At 38.6% G+C, this 15,303-nt stretch overlaps 1 protein-coding gene across 1 annotated transcript in view; it reads left to right on the top strand.

Moving 5' to 3' along the window:
- LOC104078823 (protocadherin Fat 4-like) overlaps positions 1-15,052 on the top strand; it is a gene marked incomplete at its 3' end in the record, with an annotated part of 35,949 nt that extends 20,897 nt beyond the window's left edge. Inside the window, exons 22-35 of the mRNA XM_009580611.1 lie at positions 31-300; positions 1,523-1,660; positions 2,292-2,508; positions 3,498-3,656; positions 4,139-4,290; positions 5,414-5,582; positions 6,465-6,673; positions 8,068-8,247; positions 8,873-9,092; positions 10,593-10,729; positions 11,443-11,586; positions 13,355-13,599; positions 14,086-14,195; positions 14,918-15,052. Coding sequence (XP_009578906.1) covers positions 31-300; positions 1,523-1,660; positions 2,292-2,508; positions 3,498-3,656; positions 4,139-4,290; positions 5,414-5,582; positions 6,465-6,673; positions 8,068-8,247; positions 8,873-9,092; positions 10,593-10,729; positions 11,443-11,586; positions 13,355-13,599; positions 14,086-14,195; positions 14,918-15,052 — 2,485 coding nt within the window. The remainder of the gene's footprint in view (positions 1-30; positions 301-1,522; positions 1,661-2,291; positions 2,509-3,497; positions 3,657-4,138; positions 4,291-5,413; positions 5,583-6,464; positions 6,674-8,067; positions 8,248-8,872; positions 9,093-10,592; positions 10,730-11,442; positions 11,587-13,354; positions 13,600-14,085; positions 14,196-14,917) is intronic.
- Positions 15,053-15,303: the final 251 nt, after the last annotated feature.

Here is a 15,303-nt window from a genome sequence, read left to right as displayed (position 1 = left end):
TTTTTTTTTTTTTTTTTTTTTTAAATACAGGTAACTGTGAGAGTAAATGACATCAATGACAATCCTCCAGTTTTCTCAACATTGGTTCAAACCAACCTATCAGCTCCTGAGAATGCAGCTAGTCTAGACTTGGGTGTATTTTCTGCTACTGATCTGGATATAGGAGTTAATGCACTTATAAGCTACTCTCTGCAAGATGATTTTGCTGGAATGTTCCATATTAACAGTTCTACTGGCAAGCTGATGACAAAAAAATCCTTAGACAGAGAGATGATGGACAGTTATGAATTGAAAATAATAGTAAGTTGACAAATTTGATTCAAGTTCACAAAATTCGCAACATAAAAAAAGAGAAAATACCGAATCACCACAAGAAAAACACTTAATCTTAGTGAATTCCATTAGAATTCATTAATGAATTTTGACTGTTTGTTATATTTTGCACCCAGAGCTTTGTTTTCTGCTGTGTAAATTGGTATTAGTGAATAAATGACCTATGAACATCAGATCTTAAAGGTCATAGTCACATGATGGCTTACTGTGAAATATGCAAAGCATTCCTGAGTCCATTTTAGACCATGCAGCTGCCATACAGCTGTATTGCTTTTACTGCTTTGCCAATCCATATTGTTTGTCCCTTTCCCTTATTTTTTCCATTTTTCAAAATATATGTACTTAGGCCTTTTTAAAATACCTGAAATATACATTTCCAAGTTAAAAAAAAAAAAGTGAAAGCATAACGTTTCATCCAACATTCATGTGGGTATCTATTTATTCTAGCTGATTTCATTGATCTTTACTGCTATTAATCAGATAAATTATTGTGCACAAAGAAGTGTTCCAGCACTGGCCATCATGTACAAATATATTTTAAGGAGATCTTTACTGCTAACAAATAATTTAACAGGTCAAGGAACTTGTGGAACGTATTCAGGACAGCAAGGAAACATACTAAAAATCAAACAGTGTCTTCTGAAAATTTTAAAATTAGTAAAAGTGGACACTTTTTAAGACTAATTGAAAACTATGTATAGGTACCTATAGATTAGAGAACTTTTCTGTGGCAGATGTTCGTGCCATAAATGTAAAACTGACTGTGAATTTGCCACATACTAGCTACTCTTCACAGCTTACTTTGTAGACACTTCAAACCCTCAAAATGCAAGAGATTTCCTTACGCTTTTAAATGCCACATGACAGATATGCATCTTTATACCATGCTTTTATGTTGATTAGTGCCACATCTGATCACATGACACATTTGATCTGGATCCAGTGCTTGAGCACTTGATCAAGTGTTTATGAAATGAGGCAGAGCATGTGATATGGTGAGGATACCAGCTGAAGGAAGACATGCAACATCTAATCAAGCACAGGGCTAGAGCAATGGCATTGGATGATAACTGGTCCAGAGGAAAGTCTTCTGAGACAAAGTTTCACAATTTTTGGAACAAAATTGAACTGGTAAAATAAGTTTGTATCAATGTAGTGCTGCATTCGATGACAAGTCGTTTCTTCACAGGCCACTGATTCTGGCAAACCGTCGCAATCTGCAAGCTTAGTTGTAAGCGTCACTGTAGAAGATGTGAATGACAACCCACCGGTGTTCCCCCAGAAATCGTACTCCGTGACTGTAAAAGAGAATGAACCTCCACATGTGGTATGTGGCATTAAGAATAAACGGGCTGTTCTGCAGTTGTTTTCTTTATGTAAACCTGGAAGTGGTAGTAATCTATGATGATTGTGCATTGGTGAACGTAATTTTTACTTTGTGGAGTCTGTAAAATCACACAGCATTTTCATTTTATATGACAGCGGAGTGCCTATCCCACTGACTCTTCCTAAAGCTCTCTTTGTGCCACTCTCCCTTTTGCTCCTGTCCCCAGCAGTGATACCACACTGCATGGATCTTGTTTTCACAGGACCTACGGGCAGCATGTTTTAAAGATGCTGTAGGTGTTGTGCATATATCCAGCATCTCCCTGTTCTTAAGGTTTTCTGTCTTCTCCCATTATATCCATTTCTGGCTCCCTATCTGCCCTGCAGATGTGAACTAATGGCTTACAGGAATCAAGGGAAGAGGTACCACCTAAGAATCTGTAACATCTGTTACCAGCCCTGCTATATGCTGTGTCAGTATTCTAGCAATGCAGTTAATGGCTATATGAGTAATTCAGTCCGTAAACGCTATATAGTTAAATACCGGTCTTGTGTGTATGTTTTGCCACTCTCTTCATTCTGCTCTAAACCTGGTGGGTTTGGTTTTTTGTCTTTTTTTTTTCCTCATTTAGATTTTGAGCGCAGCAGCCACAGATGAAGATATAGGATACAATGCCATTATTCATTACACCGTAATTGGACAGACAACTTCTTTTGCTGTTGGAGAACTTTCTGGAAATATTACAACTCTTCAACCCCTGGACTATGAAAGTTGTTCCCAGTATACATTTATTCTGAAAGCTTTCAATCCTGGAGAGCCGTATCTTCAGGACACAGCAAACATTACAGGTAGCTCTAGTTTACTGCAGAAAATTTACCTTCGTTTCCCTTAGGGAATATTTCAGCACGTGTAATTATGAGGCATAAAGATAGCCTTCAGTAGTAACACAGTCTGCTAAAGTAAATTATCAGAAATGATGATGTGACCTTTTCACTATAGCCAGATGAAATTTTTCTCAAAAAATGTTTGGCTTGTCAAAAATGAATATTTTTTCACACAAACTGACGTTACTTACTTCAATGTATTCACAAATTTTTCTATGGCATTTTTTGAATACCTATTGACATTTTGATTGAAAGGTTTCCAAAAACATAATTCGGTTCTTTTTCTGCTTGTATACAGAAAGCCTGCTTCTAGGGTGGTAAAAAAAATGTTGATGATTTTTAGTGTTGTTAAAATAACAGTACTGGATTGCTGTTGGGTTTTTTCCTTAGAAAAAAAAAAACGTATCTTTTTTCCCAACACAACATAAAAGATTTCTGTGAAGTTGGTATCCTAGCTTTTGGCCAGCCCTACTTTTGATCAGTATGACTGGAAGTATTGGTTTATTTATTACTTCTTGTTCTGTGTTATTTATGTTACTGCGCGGCCAGCTTTGCTAATTGTGGACCATGATCCTACTGTGCCAGGTCATATACAAATATAAAACTAAGCAATCCTGTCTCACGATGCTTGCAATCTAAGCCAAAGACTAGAGATAGATGAATATGGACACAGAAGGGAGCCCAACGAAGCAATATTCATGACAGATAGTAGTGACAGCATGCTAGCCAGAAGTGCAGCCATTGTGGGAAACTATTGCTTGAGCAGTAAGTAATTTAATCCACAAAGGCAAGCATTTTGAAGTACAGAAAACAAGGTTGCCATCTGATTTAAACTGAAAGAGCTCCAACTCAATTCAGAGGAGCTGTGCTGATTTATATTAGCTGAAGAAATAGTTTGTAACCGTTTAGGTGAAACTCATGTTTACACTCAGACGTGGACTTTCTTTTCTTAGTTACCGTGGAAGATGCTAATGAAGAAGGACCCGTATTTGACAAGCCCTCATATTACCAGATCCTTCTAGACAATTCTACAGCTGGCACACTGGTAGTAGATATCAATGCAAGAGATGAAAGCATGGGTTATGATGAAGGCATTTTCTACAATATTTCAGGTATGTTAGAAAAAAATCTTACGGGCATTTATTACTGGGGTACTTGCATGCTGCTAAACGAAGCTGCATGACAGGAGAATGAGGAGATAATGGTCATAAATTGAAATGGCAGGTTCTGACTGGATATAAGGGGGGAAAAAGTCCTCTGTGAGGATAACTAAGTACTGGAACAGCTTGTCCAGAGAGGCTGTCCTTGGAGGTTTTCAGCACGTGACAGATCAAAGCCCAGAGCAACCTGCTCTGAATTCATTCATGTCCTTGCTTTGAGTGAGAAGTTGGACTAGAGGCCTCACAAGGGCCCTTCCAGCCCAAATGATTCTGTGATGCAGATGCAGAATCAAGAGAGGCCAGGTGTCTTCCTCCAAATCCCATATACAGATCAGGATTTCAACCCGTGTCTCTCAAATCCTGGGCATATAATTCAGTTGCTTGTCTCTGCTGGCTCCATTGAACATCTCTAACACTTGTTTTTGTCTCTTCAGATGGAAACTCAGATGGCCTCTTTAGTCTTTCCAGCACCACAGGAGAACTCACGTTAACAAGAGACTTATCCAAACAGACTGTTCCCCTGTATTACTCCTTGAAGGTCACTGCTACTGATTCGGGTCTGCCGCCTCTTTCAACTTCTGTGAAGGTACTAAAATTTTTACCGTAGTGTCTGCTTGCACAGTTTATTCCCCAGATTGTTTTATTCTAAACTGAGTGTAGCTACACCAGGAAATGGGTATTAGTGAGGCAAAACTATGCAAAACAGGAATCAGAATGTCAGAGTCTCACTTCTGTTTCAGGAACAGGATACAAGACGATAACAGTTACAACGTTATGCTGCTATAGCTATTGCTGGCACACCACCCATCGTTGCTTTGATCATTCCATTTCAGAAAAGAAAGACAGAAGCTCTAGACTGTGGGGAAGGAAGATTAGAGGAGTGGAGACTTCTGTGCAAGGTCAAAGAGTGGGACAGTCAGAGGGGATGTAATGGAAGAATGTGATAGAATAAACAGGAGACAGCAAATAAGGTGTTCCTGTTTATTTTCCTATAATACAAGAAAAAAAAATTCTAAATTGAAGAGTGAGAAATTTAAATATGATAAAAGAAGGTTTTTTTTACGCAGTGCTTATAGCTGGCTCGTCATCTTTTGCCACTAAATATCACAGCTTAGCAGAATTCAAAAAAGGACTAGAAATGTATTCGGATAAAGACATGTAGAAAACTATATTCAACAGAACCTCGAAATGTAGACTTATGAGCCATCATTCTTCAGAGCATTGGACAGCAGCTGTCTGGCATCATTTAGAAAGAAATTATTTTTGTGAAGCAGTAGGCATTATTTATTTACTGCCTGTCACCATTTTTCATATATTAAGTCAGTTATAATAATTTTAAAATCTGTACTTACAAGCCCCTGCTCTGGTCATACATTCTGCAGTGGAAGAATTTGTTGCAAATACGGATTAGTACCTCTCTCTGAGAACTGTTTAGCTAGACAAGTCATTTGAAATGTGCTCTATGCGATGAACGGGAATCCCTCTCTGTATTTAGGAAAGCATACAGGTGAACCTAAATTGATGAGGTTGCTGGCATTTTTCACTAGCCTTCGCTACCTTCAGGGCACTGATGTATCAAACTCAGCATGCAGCAATCATAGGCTGTTTCTTTTTGACAAAGTTCTGGATGTCTGCTGTTGCATACCTGAATAGAAAAGTGTGCTAAACCTGATAACATAACCCCTGTACTCATCTCCTTTTCTCTGCAGGTGTCAATAACGATAGCTCCCATCAACGTTTCATTCCCAGTGTTCTCTGAAGCAGTCTATCAGCCTGCCCCTCTGAGTGAGAAGACGCTGCCTGATACATTTGTCGTGCAGATCAGTGTGTTGTATAAGGTCCCTGTGATATACAGTATTATATCTGGTGATGGAAAGGGTAAGCTCTTTATGTGAAATAACGAGGAAGAGGGTGTGTTAAACAGCTAGTGCTGCAGAGCACTTAGCTTTTGGATTGTTTCTTCTCTCTCTCCTTTTGCTTTTATCTCGGTTCTACAGCCATTAATACTGGATGTCTATCAACCAGATGTACAAATTTGATATGGATCCAGGTGGGGGCACATGATTGAATTTCTGTCAGATTAGCTAGAGGCACATGATACAGAGCTGACTGCACCAGCTGTGTGCTTTTTTATGTCTGCTACAGGAAGATCAGGTGGTCCCTGATCAGGCATAAAGTTACAGTGACTGGGGAGAGAATACCTAATTTAGCATAAAGACTGCTGGTAGAAAAATTAACTCAGCAACATTTTGTTAACAAATGTGAATGCATAGAGTAAGTTTACATGGGATCCACTGGATCAGTGCTTTGTCATATGTCTTCTTTTATTAAACATATGGCTGATTTTATTGTATCATCGAACGTAGCCGCTTTATATTTCTTTTTTGTAAATTGTTTTGTAAGAAGATGTGGTCTCCTTGAAGTTATTTGCAGAATTCCTCATCTTCAGTAAGAACAGGACTTCACAGGAAATAAAATAATTTCTGACTGAAATAAGGACAAATAATCTCTGGTGGGGTGAACTTCTCCCCTTTGGTTCCCATCTGACCTTTTGAATTATTTGTTTTTGTTAATCACAGTCCTGGATACGTCTGACAGTCTTGTAAATCCATGTTGAATTTTATTTTGTTCTTTGAAGAATACTGTAACATACGATATTCATATACATAATGTATAGTTTGCATTGAAGGGTTCGTATCTTCAGTTTTAACTAATAAAATCATAAACAGAATAATTTCTGTTCTTTTTTTTTTTAAACAGGGTATTTCATTATCGATTCATCCACTGGTATTGTAAGAACAAGAAAGAATTTGAAACTGGAAGATTTTCCAGTCATTTTCAACGTCCGAGCAACAGATTCATCTAATCCTAGCATATTTAATGACGTTTCTGTGAACGTGGACGTTATTGATGAAAATGACTTCCCTCCAGTTTTCCCATCTTCTCTACTAGAAGAAAGATTGGAAGAGGTAAGAAAATGTCATCCAAACTTGAATCACAAAAATAAGCCCTCAAAATAATAATAAAAGAATCTTTCGGTGAGTATACAAGTAAACATCCTGGAACTGGACAGGCTTACCATTCTGTTCTGCCCTACGATGTTTTAAAGGTTTATTTCAAGCTGAAAATCCCAATACATATAGAGAATGGTCTAGAAGTACGGACACACTGAAGGACAAGTGAATCTTTTACTAATAAGGGGCTCCACAAAATAAAAACAGCCACTCCATCTTGCATATTTGTACACAGAGAATATTCATGTGCATTCACAATCTAGTGGATGTGCTGGGCACCTTATAGATTCTCTCAGCCTTTTGTAATGGAACTTCATACAGACACGTAGCAGGCAAAAGTCTCTAATTTAGCAACATTTCTCCTCTTGTACATGTACGATCTGTTGTGATTCTCCCTGACACTAAGTAATCGGTGGCAGAAATCAAGCCAGATTTCAGTCTGTGGCTGTTACGATAGCCTGCAAAGGAAGCCATAGCATTTAATTATGCAAAAGCATCTAGCTCAACGTTTCACTCTTCAATTTTCAAACCACGCTTTTCACACTTCAATCTGCTAGCTACGTTTTTAAAAAGAAGCACATTGATCGTGTTTGTATTTTATATAGTGTGTACCTTTGAGATTACCAGCTGATTCATACACATTTTCTTTAACAGCCACAACTGATTTCAAATCTAGTCCATTTCTAGCTAAATATAGGCTTAATTATCATACCTATTTTTAATGTTCCCAGTTAGTTTAATGGAGAAGACTTAGAATCACATTTCCCAACCTTAAAAATTGATTTTCATGTGAAAAATTTAAACAGTAGGAATTGCTGGATGCCCTGTTGGATCAAATAACTTTAGATTAGGTCTCAAATGGCTGTGCAAGTGAAACACTGATATTTACTGTCAATCTTAATGCAAATAACATTTTATGAAGGAAGAAATAGATTATTTATTTTGAAAATAGTCATTATTAGCCAAATAGTGTTCAGAAAGAAAGATGATTTTGAAGGTAAGAACATCCATTGGGTTTCATAGGAGTAGAGGCTATGAAACATGAATAATTCCTCAACAGCAAGTCAGATGCTTGAGGTTAACATTCGGCCTGCTTGAAATCATGGTGATTTTTCTTCCTGAAGATTGCTGCTGTAGGTAGAGATATGGGGGGGAAATAGTTATTTTCTGCAAATTAGAGAAAACAAGAGATTCTCTTACTGTGCTGAATGAGTTGTATAATTTTGATTTTAAAATGTACATACTATTGTAAATGTATGCGGTATCTGTTACTTTCCCCCTTTCACATAATTCAAGAAATTGCAGCTAACCAAAGTCTCTGACAGCCTCAATCTGTTCTTCATCCACAGAATTTAGCTGCTACTCAGATCGTCCAGCTGAAAGCTCAGGATAATGATACAGGTAGAAATGGTTTCCTAACGTATGGCATTCTCAGTGGAGATGGACTGAAATTCAGGATAGATGAAGCAACTGGAATTCTTTATTCCACTGTCTCCTTTGATTATGAAGAGGAACCTACAGAGTATCAGGTTTGCTTTAGATTTCTTAAGTCTTTTCATTATTCGGAACCCTTTATCTTTCCCTCGGATAACAGATGACACTTTTGTTTTTGTTCAGCTTGATATTGCTTGAACATTTTATGCATTGTTTTAGAATATGAGCATCTCAAGATGTGATGCATTATTAAAGCAAGACACTGCCTTTAGACTATAATGAAATTCAAGCAAGGCTTATTGTTCACCTGTCCTACAAACTCTCAAACACATCAGCACATGAATAACTAACTAACTCTAACTTCAAAATGACAGCTCATGTATTCAGGATTGTCTGTTTGCTTGAATCTGTACTGGACTGAGATCTTGCAGATACGATTCTCAGTTAATCTTCTTTATTGTTGCTGCCACTGCTGGATATTTTTTATGATCTTATTTTGCTTCAAGCAAAAATATTGGTGAATTTGTTGGTTCTATATAGAAAAGCGTTTTTATTGACCAAATACTCCTTAAGTTTCAATAATCACTTTGAGGTGAACTCAGAATTTGAGTTTACATTTCTAAGAGTACTCCAAAGTTTAACATTCATCCAGATTTTTTAATCCTTATGCAAGTACCTATTTATATGATTTCTCATTACCAATAATTGTGCAACTTGCAGGTTGTGATATATGCTGAAGATGATGGAATCCCTGAGAAGAAAAGAGGTTATTGCACAGTTGTTATAAAGATCATTGATGTTAATGACTGGCCACCTGTCTTTGATCCAGTGACTGAATTCAGTGTAAATGAAAATGCGCCTGTGGGATTAATAGTTGGAAAAATCACAGCAACAGACAGAGACACAGGAGACAATGCCTTTGTTCTATATAGTCTTACAGGTAACAAGGAATTCTCTCACTGTTACGAGCATAAATAGCGTTGTGTGTGTTATCTCCTAACCCCTTTCCACATAAGCCAAGAAGGTTCACTTTCACCTGGTTTGGTATTTTACTAATTTATGCTCGTACAGCTTTCAAACTGATTGAGTAGGAACCTCTTTTGCAGAAATTACAAATTGTTGTGCTTTTAATCATACTCTTAATTCTGTTAAAAATCAGCTTTGTAAAAAATCTTTATCTACTCGACTGCTATAGCTGCAATCAGGAGGAGTAATTTTGATGAAAAAAAATGCCCATAGCTTTCTTGCATGAGGAATAAGGGTCTAGGGTCTAATTCATCCCTGCCTTGTAGAACCCGTTGTGCCTGTGCCAGGTATTAAATGCTGCTAAATTAAGGCTCTCCTCAGCCTGTGGACTGTGAGCATTTCACAGCTACTAGGAGCAGATGTAAACGGTATCACAAGGGACCTGATTCACTATCGAGGGCTGCTGGAGAGCTGTCGTCTTTACCCTCATGCTGGACACCTTTACCGCTGCAGCAGAAGTGTCACAACAGACAGCAGGTCGCCTACTCTGCTGCCTCAGATCTCTGTCCAGGCTATTAATATAAAGTGCCTTCAATTTCATTTAACATTAATGTGCCAGCTTGTGAACTGCCGTGACTGGGAGCTCTGATTCGTGCTTCCTGTCACATTAAACTGTGGTAGCTGGTGGCATTACAGTTGAGAACAGGGCCCCTTTTGCCACTGCCCCTAAATCTGACAGAGATGGAGATTTAGACCGCTCTGGACCAAAGCCTGCAGGAGTTGAAATAGTTGGTTTTGTTGTATGGAACATCAAGAGCGATGTATACAGTTTATATGTTTTTAGAGTCTTTTACTTCCAATATGCATACAGACTTTGAGGTGGCTTTGGGCAAGGGTAGCAAAAACCAGTAAAAGGCACTGACAGGTCTTTTGGCAGTCAAACTGGTTTCTCTTTAGATCTGCGTGCCACTCAGTCCACCTTCATTAGAGACAGAATAAATTCAGTGACATCTCCTCTTAGAGATCTTGGCAGGAGCACTGTCTTGATACAGTGCTTCATGACTGTTGCAACCAGCAAATATGAGACTGAGCGTACAGAAGGTCAGAGGACTGTAGAAGTGCCTGGGAACACCTCTGATCTCCTCTAAGAGTTGCACAGGCTTGGAGGAAGTTGCTTCCAGAGATTCACCCCAGAACTCCAATGTGCTGTCCATCATCATTTGCGTACCTCAGGCACCGTTACTTTTTGTGTGACACATGTATCTGCAAAACTTGTTAACCCATTCTGTTGGCTCACATTTCAAATGCTCTTCCACTCAAAATATTTTCTGTTTCTCTTCTACGTTATCTATATGATGTTTAAAAAATTGTTTTAATGAGCTGAAGACACAAGTAAACATATAATTTAAGAGTGTAGTTAATTACCTGCTTCTAAGATGTATTCATTGATGATGCTTCTTTAAATGTATCTCAGGTGGTGGAGGAAATATATTTGAAATAGATGAAATCCATGGCAACATTAAGATAAAGAACTCTCCAGACTATGAAACCACGAATAAATACAGCCTTACAGTGAATGCAGTCAACAATAAATCTGCCCCTTTCCATCAGGTAAAAGACCATTATTGTAATGAACAGTCACTCTGCTATTCAGAGTGGATTTTGAACTAGTGGGAGGGAGATCTACCAAAGACATTTATTGTGCGGAATAAATTAGTCACCTAATCATGTTTAGGGTCAGACTTTTGCGACCTTTGTCCATGCCGAGTAGTATTATTCTCCATAATTAGTTGAAATACTTCATAATCATGCATGGTAGAATATGACCCTGGCTTGTTTGCAGACTAGCCTGTGCTGGGGAACTGGAATTCTTGCCTGCTGCTGTTAGTACTGTAAGTGCCGTGATAATTTTTCATGGGAGAAAAAGTAATTCTCAGCAAATTGTTCTAGTTTTGCTGTATTTCTTTTATCTGAAAAGATATTACACACTTATTTAACAGAACTAGAACATGTGTGGTTCCCTCAACTGCATCTAGCAGCAGCAGTAGGACATGTCGGCCTCCTAAACACATCCTGTTCTTACTCCTTCAGACACCTTTCAAGAAGTAGAATCCTACTGCAACATTGAATTCCTGCCTCTCTTGTATTAAAATCCTGTAGTGATCTCCGATGTTGAGTTCACAAAATTAAACTTAACACAATATTTTACTACAGCATTTTCAAAGTCTAATTTATACTTTTTGTTGCATATGCAAGTAACAAAAATATTGCTAAATAAGACATTCTAAATATGCTAAAATGCATGAAACCATTTTGTTTTCTAGGCAACTACTCATGTCACTGTTCTAGTGATTGATGTGAATGATAATGCTCCAGTATTTGCTCAGAATTCCTATTCCGCTTCTATAAACATGATTAATCCTGTAGGTGCTCATGTCATAACTGTGAGTGCTACCGACAAAGATCAGGTAACTACTGCTGTTCGATTTTGACACTGCTTTAAGCTGCAGCCCAAATATATTTGTCTCCGTTCTTGAGGCATGAAATACCAAATGTAGCAGAAAGTGAATTCTGATTGACTAACAGCACTGGGAATTGGAAATTAGGACTTCCGTTGTTTCTGCCTTGACACTGATGTACTCCCTGTCTTTGGGCATGTTTCTTCAGCTATATTTGCCTTAATTTTTTCCCTTATTATAAGGAGTTGTACCGGTCTTTCAGAAGTATACAAGGACTGAAGCAGTTTAGTGTCTGTGAAGTTATTTGAACTTCTAAAGTAGAAGAATCTGTAAAAGCTAAACATCATATAGCTGGCTTGAACATGGAAATGTCTGCTTACCAAACGCCTCTGAAGTGTGGTACCCCAGCTAATTCTCTCTGTCCCCATTTTTAAATTTTGTTTGATATATCTGTACTGCACCCATCAGAGATATCCAGTAGTCAACCAGATCACCATGACAACATCACTACTAATTATATAATTTAAAAGATGAAACATGTAGAAGTGACAACAAAATAGGTGTAGCAGCTGCCTTCCTATTTCTTCACGCGTAATTTTGGTTAAAATAGCTGCAGCTATGGTGTAGTGCTGCAAATAATCTAACAGCCCCTTTTTTTATCATCCTTCTCAACGATTTTATGTAAAAAGTGAAATTGCTTATGAAAGTTGCTGGGCTCCGTGAGATCTGCATTGAGACCCTAATGAAAGTTATCCTTCAGGTAATATGTCTGGTCCTCTGCCATGCAGAGTGGCACTTATCCTCCCTGTGCCACCCTTTCTGATTCTGGGGCAGAGACCAGCACTGAAATTAATTAGACTTTGTCTCTATTCCTCCCTGTTCCTGAAATAATTATAAATCCACAGATTACTTAGTGACAACAGATGTTCATGGTAGGATTTGATCCTGCTGCTGCAGAGCCATGGAAGAACAGAATACAATGCTTTTCAGAAATACAGAGCAAAGTGCAATAGAGCCAACCCTAAGGGTTTGTCAAAATGGCTTGTCTCAGGAAAGTGAAGTGATGTGCATAAAGTAAAATGCGCCCAACTCTCCTGTAGCGGGCAGGAATAGGGCTTACCCTTGTAGCAGTGGGGAGGCTGTGCTTCTCCTTAGGGTGTGAAAAAGATCCAAGGGGCTTTGGCTTATTCTCGTTGACATCACACCTTTAGATGACTCTCTTTCACTAGTCTGACTGTCCCCCTCCACATGTGTCCTTAACTTATTTTCTGTAGAGACCCTTTTTCACATTTTTGCTGTGTAACTGGCCAACTGCTTGTGAATTTTCTTCCGCTTTGTGTTTTTATCGGCACCCATCCTACCACAGCTAACCCCAGGTTTTCATTCTCTAAATAAATTCACCAGAGACATTCAGACATTGTCAAATCTCGTTTCAGTTTTATCCTACCCTTCAAAATGTACTTCCAGTGCATGTAGTTTTCTTTAGTATTGCTATGGGAATTTTTTTGGGTCTTGGAACATCAAAATTAATTTGGGGGGTTGGGGGGCTCTGCCCATTGGCCCTTTCCCCTGCTGCTGCTCTTGTGTTACAGCTTAAGCACAAAGTAGTTCTGAGCCTGGTTCTCTCTAGTTATTTAAAATGCCTCTGGCATTCTGTCCATTTATAAGCACGGAAATGTTGAGATTCCAGTGAGTCTGTACCATGGGACTTTGGAGCACTGAAATAATGTGGTCCTGCAAGCAACAGTTACATGAAGTTGTGTTCCTTTCACGGCAGGGGCAAAATGGCCTTATTGAGTACTACATCCTCCCTGATCAAAACTTCAGCTCGTTCTTCCTGATAGAAGATATGAGTGAGGGGAAAATAATTACAACTGGAAACCTGTCTAGATCTGGAGAGATCCATTTAACAGTGATGGCTAAGGACAAAGGCTCTCCATCTTTAAATGACACTGCTATGATTACTCTTAATGTGTTTGACAACCATCCATTTGTTCCACGGTTTAACGAGAGCGAAATCAGGTGAGGCTTTTGTATTAAGTTATATAACTGGTACATATTCTCTAGGTAGTGGAAAACATAGTAAAGTTGCAATGAAGCTAATTTTCATATTCTTCCATGCAGAAGAAAGGACATAAGGGTTTTTTTTTTTTAAACAAAACATCCAGGAAATTCTGCTATGACGGTGGTTCTGTGAATGTGATGCGAGGCATCGTCTTATTTCTTTATCGTGCAGCTTGTATAAGCCGAACTTTTTGTCCCTTTCCTCTTGCACACTAATAAAACATTCTTGCTTAGCCTTCACTCAAGGATAAACAAATGTCTGGCTAGAAAAGTAGGGCTTGCACTGCACTCTGATTGTCAGTAAGCTCTAGCAAACAACTAGAGGAGAGGGGGCAGGATTTTCCATAGAGAATTCACTCTTAAAGAGTTAAATTTCAAAGCCTGCCAGTGCAACAACTGCTGGGAAATTTAACGTTACGATTTATCATTTATTTTCTATATTAGCGTTTCCATTTTGGAAAACACCGGAGTGGATTATTTCATTTACGCTTTTACTGTGGTTGAAACTTTAGGAAAACCGATTGATTACACAGTTGTATCTGGCAATGAAAAAGGTGAGTACTGTTTCCCTTATGAGTTAAAATAGCTAAGATAACAGAATAACCTGTCTTTTTTGTGGCAGATGTTGCTATATGTAAATGAGGAGATGGAGTGCAAGAATTAAAACTTGTGTCAATTTTTAAAAAACGAAAGTACACAAAGAATTTCTTTCAGAGCTCTTCAGCATGGACTTTGTTAATCTTCTTTGGTTAAAGAGGTGGTGGTAACTTGCCAGAAAATGGGTTCCTGTAGTCTTAAGTTAGGATAATTTGCAGGCTGGGGCAGCCAAAATAGAAGTTGTTAGCAAGCAGCTTCCTCCCTGCCAATCACTTCTAGTCTATCATTTCCTTGCACTTGCACCTACGTTAGGGCATCTGGCCTCCTTCAGCTTTTGCAGCTGTGATGCAACTCTGTTTGCGCACAAAAAAAGGAATAAATTAGAAACTGATAGAAAACTTGGAAATCAGTTGGAAAAAGCAGTTGTGCAACAAGAGGCTGCAATTCTGTTTTCCAAGAATGTTGCTCCTTTACATGTTTAAGGCCTGTTTGGTTTTGGTCTGGGATAGGACCCTAGCTGTGATGCCTTTGCTGTTCAGCCAGTGGAAGTGTTGCATTTCATATCCTTAAGAGCAGAAGGCCCGTGAAAACATCCTAAGAGCAACTAAGACACGAGAGGTAGGAGGGGATACAAGTGAAATGGTACTATAACAACGAAGGTGCATGTTTTTCCTTTCAGGTCATTTTAGATTGGATCCAAAAAGTGGTCAACTGAGAACAGCAATTAATTTGAACTACGAGGAAGTTTCTCAGTATGTGATTTTAATTGAAGCAAATGAAAATCTCTCATCTGTCGCAGAAGTCCGGTGTTCAGGTAACTTTTTGATTTGAAGGACATTCCAAGTTAAAATCAGGGGCAATGAACACGTCTTCTGTATTTGCAACCCAATATAGGAATCATCATTCTCTTTAACTGAAAAGTCTGATGTGAAAGCTTGAGGGTAGGAAGGCTCTACAGAGGGATCTGGACAGGCTGGATTGATGTGCCGTGGCCAATTGTATGAGGTTCAACTAGGCTGAGCATCGGTCCTGCACGTGGGTCAAAACAACCCCATGCAACGCTAC

This window comes from Fulmarus glacialis, unplaced genomic scaffold (assembly GCF_000690835.1).
Source record: "Fulmarus glacialis isolate BGI_N327 unplaced genomic scaffold, ASM69083v1 scaffold11206, whole genome shotgun sequence".
Lineage (NCBI taxonomy): Eukaryota > Metazoa > Chordata > Aves > Procellariiformes > Procellariidae > Fulmarus > Fulmarus glacialis.
The sequence above is the reverse complement of the archived record's forward strand: the minus strand, read 5'-3'. Positions and strand labels throughout refer to the sequence as shown.